The following is a 20185-nucleotide window of genomic DNA, read 5'->3' as shown; positions in this document are numbered from 1 at the left end:
TTTTTCTAGATGTTTATATGGGGAAAATGCTTCTAAATGTTGGCTGTGGAACTGTTTCCCTTTCCCCTCCCACATGCACTTCTGAAGTCTGCTTCTTCAGCCTAATGAAAATTCTGAAGAAGCCTGTATATAAAGTAAAAGGTGGAATGAAGCTCAACTGTTTTTTGTTGCCCCCCTGCCCCCCCGTCACGTGTTTTTTGGCTTCAGTTTCTGTAGACCTCATTCTGCATGAGGTTTCTGAACTTCTTAAAGGCCAATTGCAATGAATATTTTTTTCAACTTACAAAAAATAGTGGCAAATCACTTCTAATACAAAAATATTTATTTGAAATAGTTGACTGAAATTGAGGTTCCTTATCTAAAGTTTTGCTTTTCTTTTTTTTTTTTCCTGTTATTTTCTTTCAGTTGAGCTGAATCTCTGTTGCAGAGTAGACTGCCAAACATTGGTGATGACTGTAGGCTTTTGATGTTGGAAAAAATGTCTTTGGAAAATGAAGATGTTAAGTAACTAAATGTCATAGGCATTGCTGTATTTCCAGGGACTTGCTTTTCATTTAGATAACTGCAACAGTGCACCTAAATTTGAGTAGCATATATTAATAAAATAGACTTGGGATAGTCTTTGTTAAAATCAGATACTAATTGTCTCCTTTTGATCAACAGCAGTAAGTGATATTTTGTTTAACTTTCACAAGAAAGGTGGATTTAAAGGCAAACATAAATATTTGAATCGTAGTGGTGTCTCTTGTATCTAGTTACCACTAATTTATTCTTTTTCCTTAGGGACCAACGCAGCGACATGTCCAGATAATCATGGAAAAGCTATTGAGGACGGTAAATAGAACAGTCATTTCCATGGGACGTGATTCAGAGCTCATTGTAAGTGTCTCTTGATGTAAACTTAAATACCTTTGTCACTTCTTTTTGAACCTGACTGTAATGGGATTTAAATCCCAAGTGATGSAAAGCAATCAAAACCTCTGCAACTGTCTTTGAGCGTTCAGTAACCTGTACAAGCTGTTGGTTTGTAGTTTTTCCTGTGACTTAGGTAGGGGAGAGAAAAATTATTTTAAAAATGTTGGTGACCAAGTGATAAAGCAGATCCGAGATGCCTGTGTTAACCAGGATGGTGTATTCTTTGTAATTAACCAGCTGAAAAATGTGGAAATGAAAGAGACTTGCATGTCTGGTGCTACCTCGGCCATCACTTGATTCTGCAAGCATTTACTTGCTTTTTTGACTCGGACCCAGCTAACGTGGATAGCTGCAGTATTTGAATGATTGTAGAATGGAGCCCCCAAATTATTCCTTTTCTGAGAATCCGGAGGAAGGATTAATACAGTAATTGCAAGTTAGCACATTAAGGCTTTGTAGTGGCATGGCTTATTAGAACACTGTGATTTAGAAGCCTGTTAATTTTCCAACTGTGTCATTAATWTTGGGCTAAGTAATGGGGAAAGGGGAAAAAAACAAAACAAAACAACCCTGTTCATATCCAAAACAGGTATAGACCATTAGCTATAGATCTCTAGATGATGGAAGCGTGCTTTGGGGAGTCTCACTTTGTGTTTGCCTTGTCCCTAGACTCTTAGGCGTCTGCAGCTGGCTGTTAGTGCACAGAAAACTGGTCAAAGTGGACCAGATTTTTCATCTGTCTGGCTGTCCTTATTAATTTGATTGGTTTGGGTGTTCTTGAGTGGTCCCCCCCCCGCCTTTTTAAGCCCAGCAGAAGCCATGATCCTTTCTTCAAAAAGTTTGTCACATCTGAGTGCATTAGCACTGTCTCTCTCTTTTTGTCTGCTATCTTTTTCTCCTTTTTATTTCTCCTGGTAATTAGACAGTGATATTTCCTTTTTCATTACAAGGCTGTCCGTCCTCAATCAATCTTATTTCATCTAGTGCTGTCCCTTTTACTTGGCATATATTTGTGCCTGTGTCTGCAAGCATAAYACAATTTCAATTTTTTTAGTGCGTCATGCACTAACATTTTTCTGTCTTCTACTTTCATCACTTTGATTTGCAATAATAGTTTTTGTCACCAGAAAGTGATAATAGATCACCAGATCCATTGTTGGAGCAATAAATGGTTATAGGTAGCTGTCGTTCTTACAGACTGTTGGCATGTAGTAACAGAAAAAGAAAGTCCAAAGATTTCAGCATTGTCACTGCTTTTTGTATAGATTACCACAGAAATTATTGATAACACACAGAGTGGGTATCTTAAATTGTCTGTTCTGTGCAAGGGTACAAAACTTCTTTCTACTTCTCCCATCTGTGAAGTAGGACTTGTAAGACATGAATACAGGAAATTTCTACAGTTATGCGGTATGTGAATTCCTGTTTTGATGAACATGATTTAGATGTTAATTATCCCTTTTTAATTTAGCAAATTATATTTGAAAATGTCTCCTGTATATATTTTTAAATACAGTTGTATTAAAAATACACACAGTGATCGTGAATATAGCTTGAAATCATTCATCTGCAGACRCTATAATTATGTAATAAGTATTAATGAGACTAGGTGTATTCAAGGTGCACTTACTATTATTTTAAAATTCAGTCCACTGCTGAAAGGATCCTCCTGTGATCGACCAGTAACACTTCATTTTTGTGGTGTCAAAAAGCAGGAAGAGTAAAATGCTGGCGCCAGTTAGGGAGCATAACCTGACCCCTCTTGGGTTAGCGTCCCTTTGAGATCATGCCTGAGCTTTTCTTTTGTCARTGCTAGCATGGTTTGACCTGGAATTGAAGAGAATTAACCACACAGGACAAGCAGAGGGAAGGCTATTTTAGAGACAAAGGATCTCTTTAGATCCTTTATCCTTTAGAAGGATCCTTTCCTTTTTAGATAAAGGAGGCATAGTTCGAATAGTGTTTACTATTTTTTTTTGAAAGWAGTAAAACAAGAACATAAGTAATTTATTCCTTATATAAATTTAACTATACTGGTATAGTAAAGTTGGCGTGTCTACACCTTGAAAAAGTACTTAGCTGTGTCATCTTCATCCAAAACCTAACATTATGTAATGCATTTTAAATATAAAAAAGGATCTTGAGTGAGATTATTGAAAGATTGGTATTTACTACTTTAAAAGTGAACTACATATCCATTAAGAAACCASCTGACAGCTTCATTCTGGAAACATTCCTACAAGGATCCTGCTTTGAATAGCTCCGATGAATGCAACGCAGCAATCCTTTTCATCAGAGATAACAGGCTTGTTCTCTTTTAGGTAGCAATGCAAGGACATAGATTCATCATCTGCTTACGGTGTTAATAAAGTTTGTTCACTTTCCCATTCTTTATATAACTTGATTCTGATCACTGTGGAACTAGTGGCATATGTGGAGCTGCATGAACTGTATAATCACTAAGGGTAAATAGCCAAGAGTTACTTCGTAGAAATTTTGTTGCTGTTCATATTTTAATCTTCATGATATTCTCTGTATGCACCTCTGAGTTTAAGTAGCGCTTGCACTCGTGTTGGTTTTGACCGGGCGGCAAGTCACCGGGGCTGCGTTTGAGAGGCTGGAGTTTTCCATCATCACTGGAGGGCAGTAAAGAATTTAAGCAGTCAAGTTAAAATGCAGTTATTTTGGAACAGAGGTGGCAGGAGTATGTTGAATACTTTCAATAAAATGTGTTTTTATATATGGAACAAAAATCTTCGGTAGAATGGGAGGTTGCTGGGTATGTTAATGCAGGGTTTCATGTCTGTTACCAATAAACTGTGATCAGGTCAATTCCCTTTGGAAGAATATTGACAGAAGATGAATGGGTCGTTGTACGGGGTTGAGCCAAACCCTTATCTTAGTGGCGGATGCGGGGCTCCTGCATTCTGTGCCACCAGCCTGCAGTCTGCGGTGATGACTGTAGTAACACGGTAACTTTTTAATGCTTTTTTTTCCATGTAGGATTTACAAATACTCCATAATATCTTGATCGAGGAACTAAGAAAGGATTTTAACTTTTACCATATCTCAATCTGAATGCGACTTGGGTGGTCTTCCTGATAAAAGTACATTCGCTTTATTATCATCTAATTTATAGGGAGCACTTCCCTTCCCAGCCTTCCTCTCCCAGCTCATTGCTGGGTAACGAAATCCTGAGACAGGCTTGTGGGAGAACAGCACTTCCTAAGCAAGGTCTGCCTAAAAGAGAAGGGAACTCCTCCCCGCGACAGGAGAAAGCACGACCTTTTAAAGGTTTTTCAGCCTTACCTATTCTTCAAGGCTGTACCCTGCATTTGTTGCAGATTTTGCCTATTAAAACCTTACACTGCCAGTTACCGTGTTTAATTATAGGAGGTGCATTTTCTACAGTATTGAGTGGGCTGAAAGGATTCTTTAAGAGTCTGTTTTTACTTTGCAAATCTTTTTTTAAGATTTTTGCCTCCTTAAATAAACATCTCAGTTACTGAATAAAAAAATAATAATCAGCTATTTTTATCTTACACTTTCAAATGAGAATTATCTTTAAATAAGATAGAGCAATTATAAAAAGGAAAAGTAGATAATGAATAAAAAAGTGGGAAGGGATAGAATAAAATCTGATTTGACTAATCTTGGCAGAAGTTGGTAGCAAGATTTTTGTTAATGTTAACATTCGTGACATTGCCCTCTGTCTTCTAACCTCTAGGACTTGTAAAAACCTCAGTTTCACTCTAGTTCAGAAGAATAAGTGTCTATATTAACTAAGATTTAAGCACAGTCTGGATACTTACCTGTGGTGTTTTCCATGAAAGCAGTGAATTTATATACCTGGAAACTAGTATTAGTTCCCAGCCTGCCATATCAAATGACTTTCTAGCACTCAGAGAAACACCTTTTTACAATTTTAGTACCGGCTATTTTTGGTGCTTCTTTTCTAAAATTCTCACTTTGATTTTACTTTATCTGTTTGCTAAATGAGTAAAAGGCTCTGTTATTTGCAGCCAAGGCAAGAACTGGATATAATTTTTAGCAGTTGTGCAGTTTATTGCTCAGTTGTGTGCGGTCCCTAGAATAGGGAATAAAGTGTAAGTTTTGCCTGATAACTCTGACCTTTTTATCAAAAGTGACTTTGAACTTTGCCTCCTTCCATATTTTCATGTGTGCGTTCTCTAGTCCCTTCTGAGACCATTCCTGGCTCCTTGATGGTTTATTTTGTTTTATTTTGGAGGAATACACTGTAACCCTTGTACTGGAAGCAGCAAGGTTGCATTCTGAGTTGTCCGATCCAAGGCCAGTGAGGGTATTTTTTTTAAATCTTAATTTTTTTTCTTCACCTGCTCCAAGAAGCCTACTGCTTTCGGCAACTGTGTACTTTGAATGTGCTCAGTCAGCCCTGCTTGGGTTGCAGTAAGAATTTGCCTGTAACAAGACCACAACCTCTTTTATAGTGGAAAAAATGTTACGTGGAAAAAGTCAATCAAGCACGCTTTGAGTCTTTCCTARGTATAATTTTAAATAATCTCTTTTCTTGCCTAGCAACTTTTGAAAAATGTTAGGTTCCTTGCGAGTCAGCGTATTAGCCTCCTTCAGAAAATCAGAGCTGACCGGATAGGATGTTAAGGCCAAAACGAATCATGATAGCTCCCAGCTTGCTTGAGGTCAGCAGCTTGGTATGCTTTTCACTTACAAAGCCAAGAAAAACAACTGAGTTGCTGAAGCCTTAAGTTTCAGAAAGGTCACCCAGCCTGGGCTTTTGGGTCGCTGTATATACACCGTTTTTGGAAGATGCTTCAGCTGGCAGCTTTGTGTAACTCTGGGGTCACTGTTACTGACAAGATCATCTCGATTCCTTCGTATGATGGAACAATTCAAATTCCACTGAGATGCAGACAGATGCCAGCTCAGATGTTTAGGAGCAAAAGAAATGGGAAGTAGCTGTACTCCAGCGAAACTGTCCTTAAGAGCAGTGACTCTGAAAAACACTTATTGGTCCATGGTGACCAAACTAAGTCAGCATGAATGCTCACTGTGCTCCTGCAGGAAAAAATGCTATTTGGATTCTCTGGACACGTATGAACAGGGCATAGTGGATGGGAGAGGATTTTATGGCTTTACTGATGAATGGGATGTTTTCCATGTTTTTCTCCTACATTTTAAAAAGAATGCAGTAAAACCAAAATTGAAGAGCTGCAAAAATTACCAGCAAGTTGAGTGGGGAAGCGACTTGTGATAAGAGACGTGGAAGACTTCAGCCTTCCTAGGTGACCAGAAGGAAGGTGTAGAGGTGCCCCTTGGTTGTCCTGAAGGAGAATCTCTGTGGTGTGAAAATGGCACCTGTCAAAGGGGCAAAGAAAAGATGACGACTGATGACAGCACAGGAGAGTGAGAACTTTAAGCACAAGGTTTGGGCATGGAAGTGGGAAGCCAACAGTGGGATAATCCATCAGACAGTGGTGGATGCTCCATTTGTTGAGATCTTCAAGGCAGGATGCCTTCCTGGAAGGAGCGGCTAGGTGAAACATGAGTTATTGGGGGGTCACTGGAGAGAGTTCTAGGGCTTGCGTTATTTATGAGTTGAAGCTAGATGATGTAATTTGCCTTTCTAACCTTAAATAAGGATTTTAAGGTACAGTGAGTTCCAAGCTGTTAGGTAGAATGCTTCATTTTCTTCACTGGACTTTTACGATGTAAGAAATTATACTTTTTATTAAATTGCATGTTTTGCTCCCTTGCAAAAATGTTTGCGATTGTGGTGCTAACTAACGTTGCAAAAACTGAAGTGATATTTGAATGATGGTAATGATTCTGTTCCATCACTAATATCAAGCCTTTTTTATGTTGTAAAATGAATAATATTACAGAAGCAGCAAATGGGTATGAAATACGCTGTGCCAATGTTTATCTAAACAAACTGCATTCACCTAAATAAAATGGCAGCATGTTTCTAGCACTCCAATTATTTTAATAAGCAACAGTTGTATTTTATGGATACTGAAATAATACTAAAAATTATTTCATGCAGTCTGTTTCATTCTGCTAGAACAGAATTGTGTAGGTATAGCAGTTATATTTTTAGTGGCAATCCAGTTAAATTCAAGTAGTAGTACATAATGTGTGCTATTACACAGATGCTGAAGAAATGGTATAATCTAAAACTGTTCTTGATTTTAAAGTGTTCATGAAAAATGAATCTACTTGACTTCTTTTTTTAAAGTGATTAAACATTAGAACATAGAGCAAAGTTAACAGTGTAGACGGTTGTTTTGCATCTGAAGCAAGAAAAAGCAAACACTTGTACTTATGATAGGATTTTTCAGTTTTAATCATGATTTTTTTCAGTTTATCCTGATTTTTTTTAAACTGTTTTTACAGTGGTTCTTTTTCTTTAAGAAAACAAGTGATACTTACATGAACTGTGTTTCCTAGTAGTTCTAAAACAAAGAATGTAGCTGCTTAATGGGAATTATGCAGACTCAGAAAATAGCAAGTAATATAAAATAAAATCACTGCAGTATTTATTGACTAGGAAGTATTTTAAGCATGGTATGGGAGCAGTGCATATAGTAAATCAGTGTAGGAAAGTGCGTGATACTGTAGTGAATTCAGTGAAGCTACGTCATGTGCCATATTGCAAGTGGTGCTGCATTTTCTCTGTTATAACCTCATACCTGCATTTTATAAGATCTTCTACATCAGGGTGAAAACAGCTCCATGTCAGTCACTTTTAACTAAAAGCTCTAAAGTTTCCCCCAGTATCTAACCTGAGCCTGAGTGATCCTAAATGTAATACAATATGATACATTTTACACACTTGCAAAAACATTTTATTACAAATTACATTGTATGGTACGATATAACATATGYAATTTTAAGCAAGACTATATGTATGTTAGCTTTTTCATTTTTAAAAAAATGTAAAAAATTAAAAATTTGCAGTTTTTTTAAGAAAATAGCCTGGACATGTGTAGAACACTCAGTGAGAACTTTCATTTTTAGCTCCTAAATGTTTCACCAGTGAGTCTTGCTCTGGCGTTTTGAATGATTACAGAGTACTGGTCTCTGCAGGAATTGGTAACCACACATAAAACCACTTCGAAGAGTTTCGTGCCAGAGTCTCTGCACACAAAAACGTTTAGAATAGGTTTATGGGAAAAGCTACTGATTAGCTGATAGTAACTATTTGTAATTGTTCCCCATTGAGAGATGTTTGATTTTATTTTCTTAAAATGCTAGGTGTGTTTGCATGCGTGAGTTCATTAATCATTGCCGCTATTTTAAAATATTGAATACTGTTGTATTTTCTTCTTGTGTCCGTATTTGATATTTCTTTGTTTAGGAAAAATACTTTTTTGTTTTTTGAAACACTTGGGTTTCTAAAACATGTGAGGTGGGCTGCCTTGTAAACAGTATAATAGCTTTAATTAAAAACGGTATAAAATACATGAAACACATTTTTCCATATGAAACAATTGCACTTCCTTCCTGGTACGCAGGATTACCCTTTCGACACCCTTAGCTTTCACAGAAGTATTTCAGGATATTGTCTACTTACGTGCGAGAACTCGTAGCCCTCTTGAAATTTACTACAAAGGTGACTTCTTCACTAAAGCACCCTGAAGTTGCTTTTGAAGTGCATGTACTCATCTTCCATATTTGTGTTCTTATATTAACTTATTTTTCTTATTTTTCCCCAAAGCAAAAAACAAATTATTTTTCTCTTTTTTTTGTAAAATTAGTCACTGATTTGATCTTGAGCTAAGAGAAAGATAGCATAAATTAAAATATTTCAAGTTTTTACTAAGTGCAAAGTCTTCTGTAAATGATTTTCTTCCACCTTTTTTGTCCACCTAAAGACTGAAGAGTAAATATCTTAATGACACTGTGGGGTATGAAATTTCAAAACCAATACTTTGTGAACCAGTTTGTCCCATGACATTGTACTACTCAAATTATCTTCACTCCTAAAAGAAAAGATTCCCATGCCCTAGCCAGTTCTAGCATTAAGCATTTTTCCCCAAATAGTCATTCTAGATAAGAGTTTAATAACATTAGCATATATGTAAAGGAAAAGATTGCAGTATATAATTCAAAGCAAGATTTTAAGTGTCATTAAAAGAAAGGAAAAATTTGATTCATGTTTCTTCCCTAGGGGTGTTGGCTAGTAAGTACAATTAATAGATTTAGATATAAATTATAATACGTTTGTTGGGAAACCCATCTTAGAAGCTTAGCTAAATAAATACCCTTGAAACTTGCCTCGTCTTTCTAAACAGGTTTCAGAGCATACTGCATGCTATAAAATTTCTGGTGCCTTCTGCAATTGTGTGCAGGTTTTCCAAAGATTGTGTTACAAAAAGCTACTAAATTATGGCAAATGCCAGCAATCCATAGAGCTTTTTTATAGGGTTTTTTATTGTGTTCCAGAATGTTTCATTTAGACCTTTGGGGTACCAAAAGATTAAAAATGAGATCTAGGACAGTTTATTGTCCGATAGCCTTGACCCTGTCAAATTGGTGTGGTTAAAGGCATGTCCTGACTTTGGGAGACTTCTAGCTGCTTACCCACTGGAGATGAACAGCAAACTCGTTACCTGGTGATGAGGTCGTAGCTAAATTAGAAAAGATGGTACAACGCTGAAATGTAATAACTTGGTTGAAGTTTACAACACATGAAGGCAAATATACATATAGTCACATCTTAGATTGATTATTCATGGTCTCGGACCACATGAAAAATTGTGCTTTGTCCAGGATATCTGTGCTGAAAATTGCACTCCCCGATCCACATGGATTTGTAAAACTGAAGACCATTGCAAACGTAAGGCTTGCCTCTTTTTTTTTTTTTCTCCTCTCATTGGTGTTTAAAGACAATAAAACAAACCCCCAGAAAGGTTCAAAACAATAGTGATATTTAGCTGTGTACAGGATGACAGCCTACAATTTAACAGGTTAAAATGTGATGCTTTCAGATCTAAAGGGAGAAAAATAGTTTTACTTTCCATCTTTGTACAAATTTCAATTCAGGTTTTACATCCCACATTGGTGAACTGCAAATAAAAGTTGGCAAGGTATCACTTAATGCCTCGCTCCTGAACAGTAGTTCATAGGTACAAAGGCCTTTTTGGTACATGTGATGAGAACTGAATGCTGCCAGAATAGTCAGAACAACATTGGCTGATAACACTGATCAATTTACCAAGATCCCTTTTTAGATGATTGATAGGATTCCAAATATTTCTCAAAGAAGGCCTTGAACTCCATATGCAATGGACTTGGTTAAAGGAACCAGAGTTTCCATCTTCCATGCTTTTTTGATTCAGTTTTGGATTTTTGCTTGGGAGTTGAGGAGTAACTCTCCTGAGAATAAGGCAAAGGTGCAACCTGAGTTTCCTCAATGGGATGAAGTTTTCTCAAAACTGGCTGAAGTTTATCTTCTTGCTGCTTAAAATCCAATTCCACGCTAAAAAAATGGGGGAAGAAGAGAGCAATTAGCTACTAAATTATGATGATACAAAGATTTCTATTAAGACAACATCTGACACTGATATCCAAGAGCTTAATTTATTAAAAATAAATACAAAATAAATGTTAAAATCAGATCTCTGCAGTTCTCACAACAGAAGTGAAAGCGAGTAGTAAAAGTCTTCATATTGTAAAAGAAAAATGAGAAGAGCTCATTACACTGGATTGCGCAGACCCTTCCCTCCTGGTTAGGGGGACCTGGGGGATTGCTGGCGAAGCGTCCTAGTGTGCCTGAAGCCCAGGAATACTACTTTGCCCTTATCCGTATGCAGAAATGCTCTTTCAAAGGGTTTTCTCCTTTACATTGCAGCCCTCTAGCATACACTGAGAGCATCTAAACTTAGCACTATTTCTAGCATGATATAAAAATCTATTTAGCTCCTGCTGCAATTGACTGCTGAAACAAAGCATCTAATGATGTACATCCACTTATTTAGCTGGACCAGATCTGTAGGTAAAACAAAAACTTATTTGCAATTAACATTAAGCGGAAATAAGGGTAATTACTCATTTAAGTGTAAACTTCCATTCAAAAAGTAAACCCAAGCTCTAAAATATACCTCCTGAATTCTAAGCACTGTGCAGACTAAAAAATCCTGCCTGCAGTTAAGAAACATAAAGATGAAATTAAAACCCTAATATCAGCAGAGAGAATTACAATTCATTTCAAATTTAGCTTGTGGACAAGTTTGGCAGTGAGTCTTTTTATTCTGTCCTGTGTTTTACATTGCAGCATGGCACAGCTGGTTGTCAGAGGAGCAATTCGGGAGAGAGGGTGAGATTAAGTTAAAGGAATTTGGACCCTGTGAAATGAACAGTTTGATTTTTCTTCCTTACCTCTTGCTTAATACTTTACAATTAACAGTATATGATCAAATTAAAGGTTGTGTTTGAATGCATCTGTTGAGACACTTTAAGTTGCCCTTTCAGCTTTACCGCTGAGATTTCCTGGGTTTTCAATGATTGTTTGCTATTTCACTGYTGCATAAATGAGAGGTTATTGTTCCTGGATGTCAGTTCATTTTTAATAAGCATTAAATGTTTTCTGCATCCTTTCTGCCATTGCTTGTTTAAACTATACCACTAGAGAAGCTATGTCTGATTTTTATTATTTTTTTTTCTAAGCCTCGATGATTCCAATGTAATTCATAGTCTGCACTGGGATGACTTATGGTTTTAATGTGGGTCAGGGAAATGATTTCTTAAGCCATTCTCAAACTTAGATGTTTGGTTCCTTTTTTTTTTTTTTTTTTTTAAGGCTTAAACTTCTCTTACTACTCCTTCATTCTAGCTTGAGGAAAAGACACTCCACCTTGAATGTGTGCAAGCGTACAGTACAAAACACTTCAAATTTCAGAGGAAACTCTCCAAATAAGCTGGAATAATGGAAGTCATGGGAGATATTTTTGGTGGACTTTATGACTACAGCCTTTGCAAATTGAGYACACCTTATCTAATATCTTCTGGTTTAAGGGGATTTTATCCTCCTCTTAGGAGAGGGAGTCAAAGTTTGGGGTTATTTTGGGGTTTTGTTTTTTGAGGAGATGAAGAGTCTGCCTCTCAGGACTTCCCGTGAAGTCCCTGGAAAGGGCTGCTGGAAAGGTGTACGGTTGTGTTTGCTTTGGGCTGCAAGATCAGTCTCTAGTTTAATTGTTAAATGCATATGCTGAGTAAAATAGTCAACAATTTTCTGAGTGATTTGGATAAACTTTCTAATAGTCAGTGGAGGAGAGAAACTTGGTAAGGGTTCAAATATTCAAAATATTTTCCCCACCTCCATGTTTCTAAGTACTCAGAAGACATTCCAAGTTGGAGAACTTATTTTTTTTTAAATTTCGGAGGTATTCAGAATGGTACCTGCGAATACTGAATTTGCAGTGGACAGCTGTGTTGGGGATCCTGTTACTAAACAAGCACACTGCGGGGCTGCTGCTCGCTCACTGTTAATGAAACAGCGCTACCATCCTCTTCCAGACCACCTTCATTTGTCAGCCGCTGCTGGGTAATACGTTCGTGTTTGCAGTTTAGCTAGCAAAAAGCAGTGGGTTACATACCTGTGGCATTAATTTTGTTGGAAGAGGAGCATATCAGCTGATTATGAATGCCCTACCATACTCCTTTGCAGCACTGCATTGAAAGAAGCTTAGCATGAAATAGATTTTTCTCCAGCACCTCTCTAAAACGCTTTTAGAGGCATACAAATCTGTGCAGAATTTGGCTTGCCTTATCATTGGTGGGTTTTTTTTCAATAAATATTTAAAAAGAGCAGGCGTTTCAGCTTTGGCATTGGCAAAGAGTTAATCTTTACTTATCTTAAGATATTCTTATGTCCAGCTAGGAAACTCTTAAGATCTACTTGAAAGTGATATAAAAAATAGTTTTTTTTTAAAAAAAAACTTGCTGATTATGATAAATTTTTATAATCAATTTCTATTAAACATGGACTTCAAGAGAAAAACTTTTTTCCTCCTGTGTGTACAACTCCCGGGTGAGTAGTTAGGCTGTTTTTATGAAGAAGTATGGGCAGTAAAACTTTGCTCATGCTAGAAAATTCTGCTCGTCTTCTGCATTTTTTTTTCCCCACAAACAACTAAATATTTACATGCTTTACAACAGAAACTTTACATTTCCAAGGGAGTGGCCTGTGTATCAGTGTTTGAATATACGTCATTCCCATGAAAATTTGGCCAAACGTGTTAAAATGATAGACCTTTGAGAATTTTCTTTTGGCGTGCTCATTAAACATATGCAAGAGCTTTGTAAGTAAAATCTCTAAAATTCCATCACAGAGAGCGAGTTTGGGTCCAGGACTGAGCAAGACTGCAACTGCAGCTCCGACTGGTGTTAGGTGGTGCTGGCGCCGAGCCCCCAAGCTGCGAACACGAAGCCTGCTCTTCCTGTCTTGTTTGCTGCTGCTGACTGCTGCCAGCGCAAAGGGAACCCAAAATGTGATTTACTTCCCTTCCTACCCCTTCCCAGGATCCTTATTTATTGCGCGGGGTGGATGTGCAGTAAATTGACGGAGCAGCCTAGCTGAGACACGAGGAAGGATCTAATTTTGTCCATCGGAGGCGTCGCCCGCTTGCTGTGCGAGTCGGGTTTGCGGTGGGTAAGGCAGCGCTGCAAAAAGAGTCGAGGGGCGACAGCAGCGCAGTCGGATGCTGCCTTGCAGACTGTTCTCCTCCATGACTGATAATTCCAGACTTGAATCAGTGGGAACCGCTGTGGGGTTTCCGTGTTTGTTTTGCTCTGGGTTCAGCGTCCCTTTGCTTTTTTGCGTTTGTGAGATGGAATTATTGTGTTCTGAAAACAATGAGGCACTCGGATGCTGCAATAATGAGCGCCACGGAAAAACTTGTACCAGAATTAATACCGCTTTCTGTGCCGAATTTGAATTGTACTCGGGAAATAAAGAGGAGCAAAATACACTGAATAGCGGCTCATCAGTGGAGGGCTGCAGAGTTGGTAGGAGAAACCCCAGGGCACTTGGGAGGGGAGTAAGGAACCGCGTCACTTGGAAATTAAGCGCTCGCGGTGCCCTAGCACCGACTGCAGCCCGGTTTTCTAAGTCCTGCACCTAGCGCTGCTGTGCATTAGGGTTTTGGTGTCTTTGGGATTTGTGTTTTTTTTTTTTTTTTTTTAAATTGTGAGAATATGTTAACGACTGAGTTTATTTTTACATGCTGATAGAGTGAACTTTAAGCTTTTTCTAATTTTGTCGCTGCGCGAGGCATCGCGTGTGGAGCTCGGGGAGTCAGAGCCGCCCGGCTGGAAGCATACGGCGCGTGGGAGGGGATCTAGCAACCGGCTGAGCCGCTCGCCGCAGGGGTTTGCTTCCCTCCCGGCATCGTCACGCGTGATTAGCGCGCGTCGCGGCAGCCTGTCCCGCTGCTTCCCCCCCGGGGGAACGCGCTCCCCTTGCCGCCTGCCGGCCCCCCCTGGCCGCGTCGGCAGGGCCCGTCGTTGTCTCTGAATTTGGTGGGTTTTATCTCTGTTTAATTTTTGCATTGCCTAGGCGAGGAAATAAAGGCATCGAGGCCCAAACCCTGCGAGCGTTTGTGCAGCGCCTTAAACGTGCGTCTTGGCGGGCYGGGTGAAGCAGGAATTAGAGTATCGGTGTGTCTCCTTCTGGGTTGCCTTAATTGGATGACATGGAATTAGTGCGTGCCCGGTCTTGAAAGAACAGGATCCAGATAAGCACTAATCACCTGAAAATTTAGGTTAATAGCCCTCTACAGCAATCCTTCTTTTCAGTTCCCGGTTTTGACCTGAATATCACTAATGCCCGGGATCCAAAGCACTGTCAGCSTGCGCAAGCCATTAAGATGCACTTTTTTCTACCAGGCATCTTACAGCCTAGAGAAGAGGAGAAAGAAGATGAGTTAGCTGATGTGCGTAGGAAATAAGAGGGTGAAAACTACTGCACTAGTCACTCAGTTACCTGTCTTTGCTATGCTGATATCTTAGGCGTTTGCTTGTCTTATTTTTACTTTGTATCCCATACTTCTATAATAATTTTCCTAGATTATTGCAAATGAATTAATTCCCTGTGGACTCCCTTTTACCTAGTTAAATTGTATCAGCATGATTTTAATCTGTGAGCGTGTTTCATTTGGCAGTGTTGGATTGAGAGAGTTGTAGTTTGCAGATTTTAATATTTTCAATTGAATAGTTGGAGCACACTTCAGGAGAACTTTAATATCAAAGACCAAATTAAATACTGAAAAATAGCAGATAAAATTTCAAAGGAGTAAAAAATGCCCAAGTTAATGGTCGATGCAGCTTTGAGTATTTCTTTTTCCAAGAACTATGATAGCATAGTCTTGACTTAGTTTGTGTTTTCTGCCCTGCAGAAAGTGACTTGTGATTTTGTCTAATAAAAATATAGTTTCAGAAGCTAAGGAAACTTTGTGAAATACTGCTGACTATTTCTGACTTTTTTGACCAAAGGGAAATCTAGTTTGAATTCTTTAAGATGCTCCTTCATGGAGATAATTCATGGTAAATGATGAAGAATAATGCACAAAATATTAAACAGAAGACTCATTTTCTCCTATAAATTCCTGTTAAAGGATTAAAATTCACAAGGGATGGTAATTTAAACAGGAATGGAAAGGGCAGTTCCACTAAAAGTTAATCACAGAATAAAACAGGCTTTGAAGATTTTAGTCCAAGCAGGTTTTGGGTGTGATAGAATTTGTATCGTTTCTGCATACCAATGATATTTCTTCTGAATAGTAAGATTTTGCTAGACTTAAGTATTTGAGTTGTCTTTGTCCTGACAATGTATCCTCATAAAAATTACTTTCTGTCCTCCTTAAAAATTTCAGTGGGGAATCTACATTAGTTTGTAAAAGATTTTGAAACTGTGTTTTGTGAGCTCAGATTGAGATGTTGGTACTAATGGAATAGATTAACATTTGACATTGATGTCAATGGTACCGCCTTGTCACTTATTTCTACTACTTAAAATGACATTTTTTTGACTACTAATTCAAATACTGTCTGGAACGACATGATGCAGAATACTTTTTACTGACTGTTTTAGACTATTGCTGTGTAGCTGGGACTTCACACTCTGTTTTTAAAGGCTGTGATAATGACGGTGTTGCTGAAAAAAAGCTTTGTCTTCCTACTGCATTTGAGCCCGGAGCTCCATAAGATGTAGCACGATCGCTACTGTCCTTATCAGAAGCCATGTGATAGCATGCCTCTAAAACAAACCTTAGGGTAATTACTCCAACAACCTCATGCTATAGTACTAGACTTTGAAAAGGTACTGTTGCCTTTACTCAAATATATGAAGTAAATGCTTTTTATTACAAAATTTTGTGAGGCTCCAGAAATAATGCTTGCTCGGTTTCCTATTTATTCAGAAGTAAACAGTAACTATTTTCCTTTTTACTTTGATACCAGGAAATAYGTGTTATTTTCAAAATAAACACAAAATAATTTAAAAGTAGATTTGGAATCCTAARATGTAAATTTCATATGCAAAATAGTTGTATTCTTAAAAATCTATTTTTAGAATTATAACTAAAAGTATGAGGTTTTTTGATCCTGAAAACCAGCAAAAATCACTTAAGCTACTGTAATAATTTTTTGTCTTCTTCCACATAGTCTTTAGCTCTTGTGTTGGATCACATTAACATTCTCAAAATGTCATCTTGAGGGGAAAAAATTCAATTACATTGTTTCTGCATTCTAGCTTCCCAACTATGCTATACTTGACATTACAGGATGCAGTTGGATAGTCAGCAGGGCAACTGATTCATTCCTCGGAAGATGCTGATTCACTTCAGCTTTGAAAAATAAAGGTTTGAAAGGGCTCTAAATATTTTGTACTGTTACTGTGTTCAAAGCTGAATCTGTTATTGCACTGAAAAGTACGCTACAAAACAAAGTTGGTCATGGGGAAGTTAAGCTTCTTTGTGAATTCTTAATGTGCCCCATAAGGGCATTGCTTATAGCATGGTCTCTGCGTTCTGTCTGTGATACCCTTTCTTCCCAYGTTGAGTGCACTGGCTGAACTCAGTGAGCAACAAGCAATTATTTGGGTTTCTTTTCATTATTTCCGTAGTGTTCTTGTGTCTTCTGTGATGTCCAGTAATTGAACACTGCTTTGAATCCAGAATTAGTTTCCTCTCATTTTTAGTGGTGCCTCACTGTTGCATGTCAATGTTTAATAAATATAATTAATTTAATTTTATGATACTTTTCTGTTATTAGAAGCTATTATCTCCATTTTGCAAATGAGGCTTGTGAGGGGGGGGGGGAAATGGTTTATGGTTGAAAGTAATCAACATGGTCATAGTGCCTTCCTGTGGGTCTTCAAAGGTGACTGGGAATTTGAGCAGACTGTCTGAAAGGGTCGGGAARCAGAAGGGTTTGGGGGGAAATTGGGAGGGTTTTTTAAATCTCTAAGACTGAGGAGTGGAGAGACAGATGGGACCATTACTCTGAGACAGAACACACAACTTTGTTTTGCATAGTAAGCGGGATACTGATGCAGGGCTGAGAAAGAAATGCTCGAGCTCGGAGGACGTGTTGTGTCTCTGCAGCTTGTGGAGGTCTACCTCACCTACTTATTTTCCTTCTCTGCGCTAAGATGTTAAGCGTTGTTCTTAGGTCTCCCCTGTCTACTGCATGGCTTAATAGGTCCTGAGGAGGCTAACAGGCCCAAAATAGGGGCATGCTGGAAAAGCAGATCAGACTGGATGATCCTCGTGGTCCTTGAACTCCGATGCTTACTGACAGCTTGCAGGTCCAGGGCTCTCAAAGACATCCAGGTTTTCAGTGCACCTTGATGGGGTTTAATCTGATTGAAAGCAGGGCAGGTTTTAATTTCTGTCCCTGTAATGTGTTCTGTCTCAAAGAGAAATCACGCAGCATTTGTCATGCAGACTCTCTGCAAAGGGTTATGTGCATCATTGCATGCAGAGTTCGGATTTAAGGGTGACTTTAGCATATTTGCTAATGAAATGCTCCATTTTTTTTCAGAGGTTTCAGTATTGTAGTATTTGACTTGTGGAGGAGGAGATGATCCTACAAGGCGTTCGGTCTTAGTTTTATCAGTGAATTCTCTTTTATCCCTTCAGGCTACTTATCTTGTCTTCGTAATTCAGTCTCCTAGTTCCACTGTTTTGCGCTGTCGTCTAGTTCTAGGCTTCTTGCCTGCAGCATCTATTCCCCTAATTTGTCAGAGCTGAGTTGTTTTTTTTGCTAAAATTTCCCCTGGAAACATTGCTTTAGGCAAATGCCAAGCATTGAAAGCTTCAGTCCAAATGGCTATTGCGGTGGGAAATACTGAACAGCCAGAACTTCCAACTACGCTGTCGATGTTTATGTAGGGAAATGCTTTAAATTTGCATTTCTGGATTAGTTTCATTTGCTGTAAGGGTAAGAGGTAGGAACTGGAAGAGGAGGATAATTCTGACATGAGCAGTAGACTCTTGCACCACTTTAAGTCTGTGTGCAGATGTGAGGCATCACGGGCTTTATTTGAGACTCGCACACTATAAGCGGTTGGGCAATGTGTTACTATTGTAATATTTCATAAGGCTGTTAGTAATTTACTGCTGTTACTTATGAGACACGTCACGCTTTCCATATGTATCTTATTTTCAGTAGTTGTATATCAAACACAAATTCCCAAACTTTAAACTTGCTTGGCTAGCAATCTGAACTTTAAAAAATTTCTAACTGGATCTTTTTAGCTAGTGAAAGAAAAAGTATCCTTGTCCCTACTAGACCTGTGCTATGCTGCAGCTTCCCAGTCTGCCCCGAGAAGGAAATTGCTCAGTGGCCTCCAGAGGTAAGCTCAGAAAAACTGTGGCAGAATAGGCTTTTATCCTTTAAATGCTTCTAAAGCTTGCTCCAACAGAAATAAGTTAATTGGTTCCTCCCTCTGCATGGGAAAGCATCCTTCTGCTTTATAGCTAGCTGGCAGAAAAGATGGAGTTGAAGTTTTCTGTCTTTTTTCCATTCACTTCTAAGCTGCTAGTAGATAATGTATAAATAGTTGCAGGTCTTCTGCCTAAATCAGAGACCGAAAAGAGAAGTAAGGGGAGGAGGGGGGAATCCTGTGCTCTCCAGCTCCGGACAACATTTGTATTTTCACTTTAATTTGTATCTTCACTGTAATTCTACTCGCTAGAAACAGATCAGGTGCAAAAAGTAAACTCGAAGTATTTCCTTCTGGAGAATAAACTGTGCCAGGTATTAAACAACAGAATCTTTAACAAAACCTTTAAGCTTTAACCAGTTTGTCATTTTTCATCTGGTTCTATGTACTTCTAAGGATGTAAAAGCCTGAGTAGCAATGTTTTACTGACTAAAAACTGTCTATATTGAATCTGTATCTGATTAGTATCTTTGCTAGGAAGTATCTCTCCCGAAAATGCTTTCTGAGATGTTGTCCAGTTACTGCCCTAAAAAGCAATTTGAAATATGTTGATGCACTGGACAGAAAATGCTAAATATCTTTAGCTGTATGAAAATGAAGCTCAACTTCTAACACTTCCCATCCGTGAGCTACATCAGTGGTACTGACCAAAATAATCTGGTCTGGTGTGTAAGTCTTAGGCTTGGAAAACWGATGATGGATAATATCTTTGTTGCTAACATGGAAGGTTCATGATGTATGAACACCATGAGCATAGGAATTATTCTGCTGAGAAGTAACTTTGAAATGAGACCACTGAAGGTGCAGGATTTCTTTTCTGTGAGATTTTACACAACTTATGTAATGCAGATTTCAGTATTGTTTTTTATAGAATACTGTAGGCTGGAAGGAATGTCTGGAGGTCACCTGCTCCAGCCCACCGTTCAGGTTGCTTCTCAGTTGTCTCTGAGATATTAATAGTAATCCTTTAATGGTGGCATCTTGGATAAGGGATTTTTTGTTATAAAAAGATGTTAATTTTTAGAATTCATATATTGTTTTTTCATGCGATGTATGAAGTGAGGTCTGGGAGTAGGTTCTACATCCCATATGGAAATTAACCATATCTGAAAACATCTGAAGTAGTTATTTTATACTAAATTTGTCAAGAAGTAACAGAAACARCTCTTTGAATTGCTTTCGCTTAAACTGTGTAATAAGTTGAAAGACACTTGGCTTTTTAGCAGTATGTGAAGGACTTGCAAGATTTATGTGGACTTTGCAGCAGTCTACAGCCCAAATAAATGAGGTGTAGAGTCCAGATTAGGGCACGAAATGCTCTTC

The 20185-nt window shown here is 38.3% G+C and overlaps 1 protein-coding gene across 1 annotated transcript in view; it reads left to right on the top strand.

The window, feature by feature from the left end:
* The window catches only part of DOCK1 (dedicator of cytokinesis 1), a 311442-nt gene that overhangs the window by 102574 nt on the left and 188683 nt on the right, over nt 1–20185 (top strand). Inside the window, exon 27 of the mRNA XM_026065688.1 lies at nt 784–879. Within this exon, the coding sequence (XP_025921473.1) occupies nt 784–879 (96 nt within the window). The remainder of the gene's footprint in view (nt 1–783; nt 880–20185) is intronic.

The sequence above is a fragment of the Apteryx rowi genome, unplaced genomic scaffold (assembly GCF_003343035.1).
Source record: "Apteryx rowi isolate R43461 unplaced genomic scaffold, aptRow1 scaffold_23, whole genome shotgun sequence".
Taxonomy (NCBI): Eukaryota; Metazoa; Chordata; class Aves; order Apterygiformes; family Apterygidae; genus Apteryx; species Apteryx rowi.
Note: the sequence above shows the minus strand (reverse complement) of the source record. Positions and strands in the feature narration are given on the sequence as shown.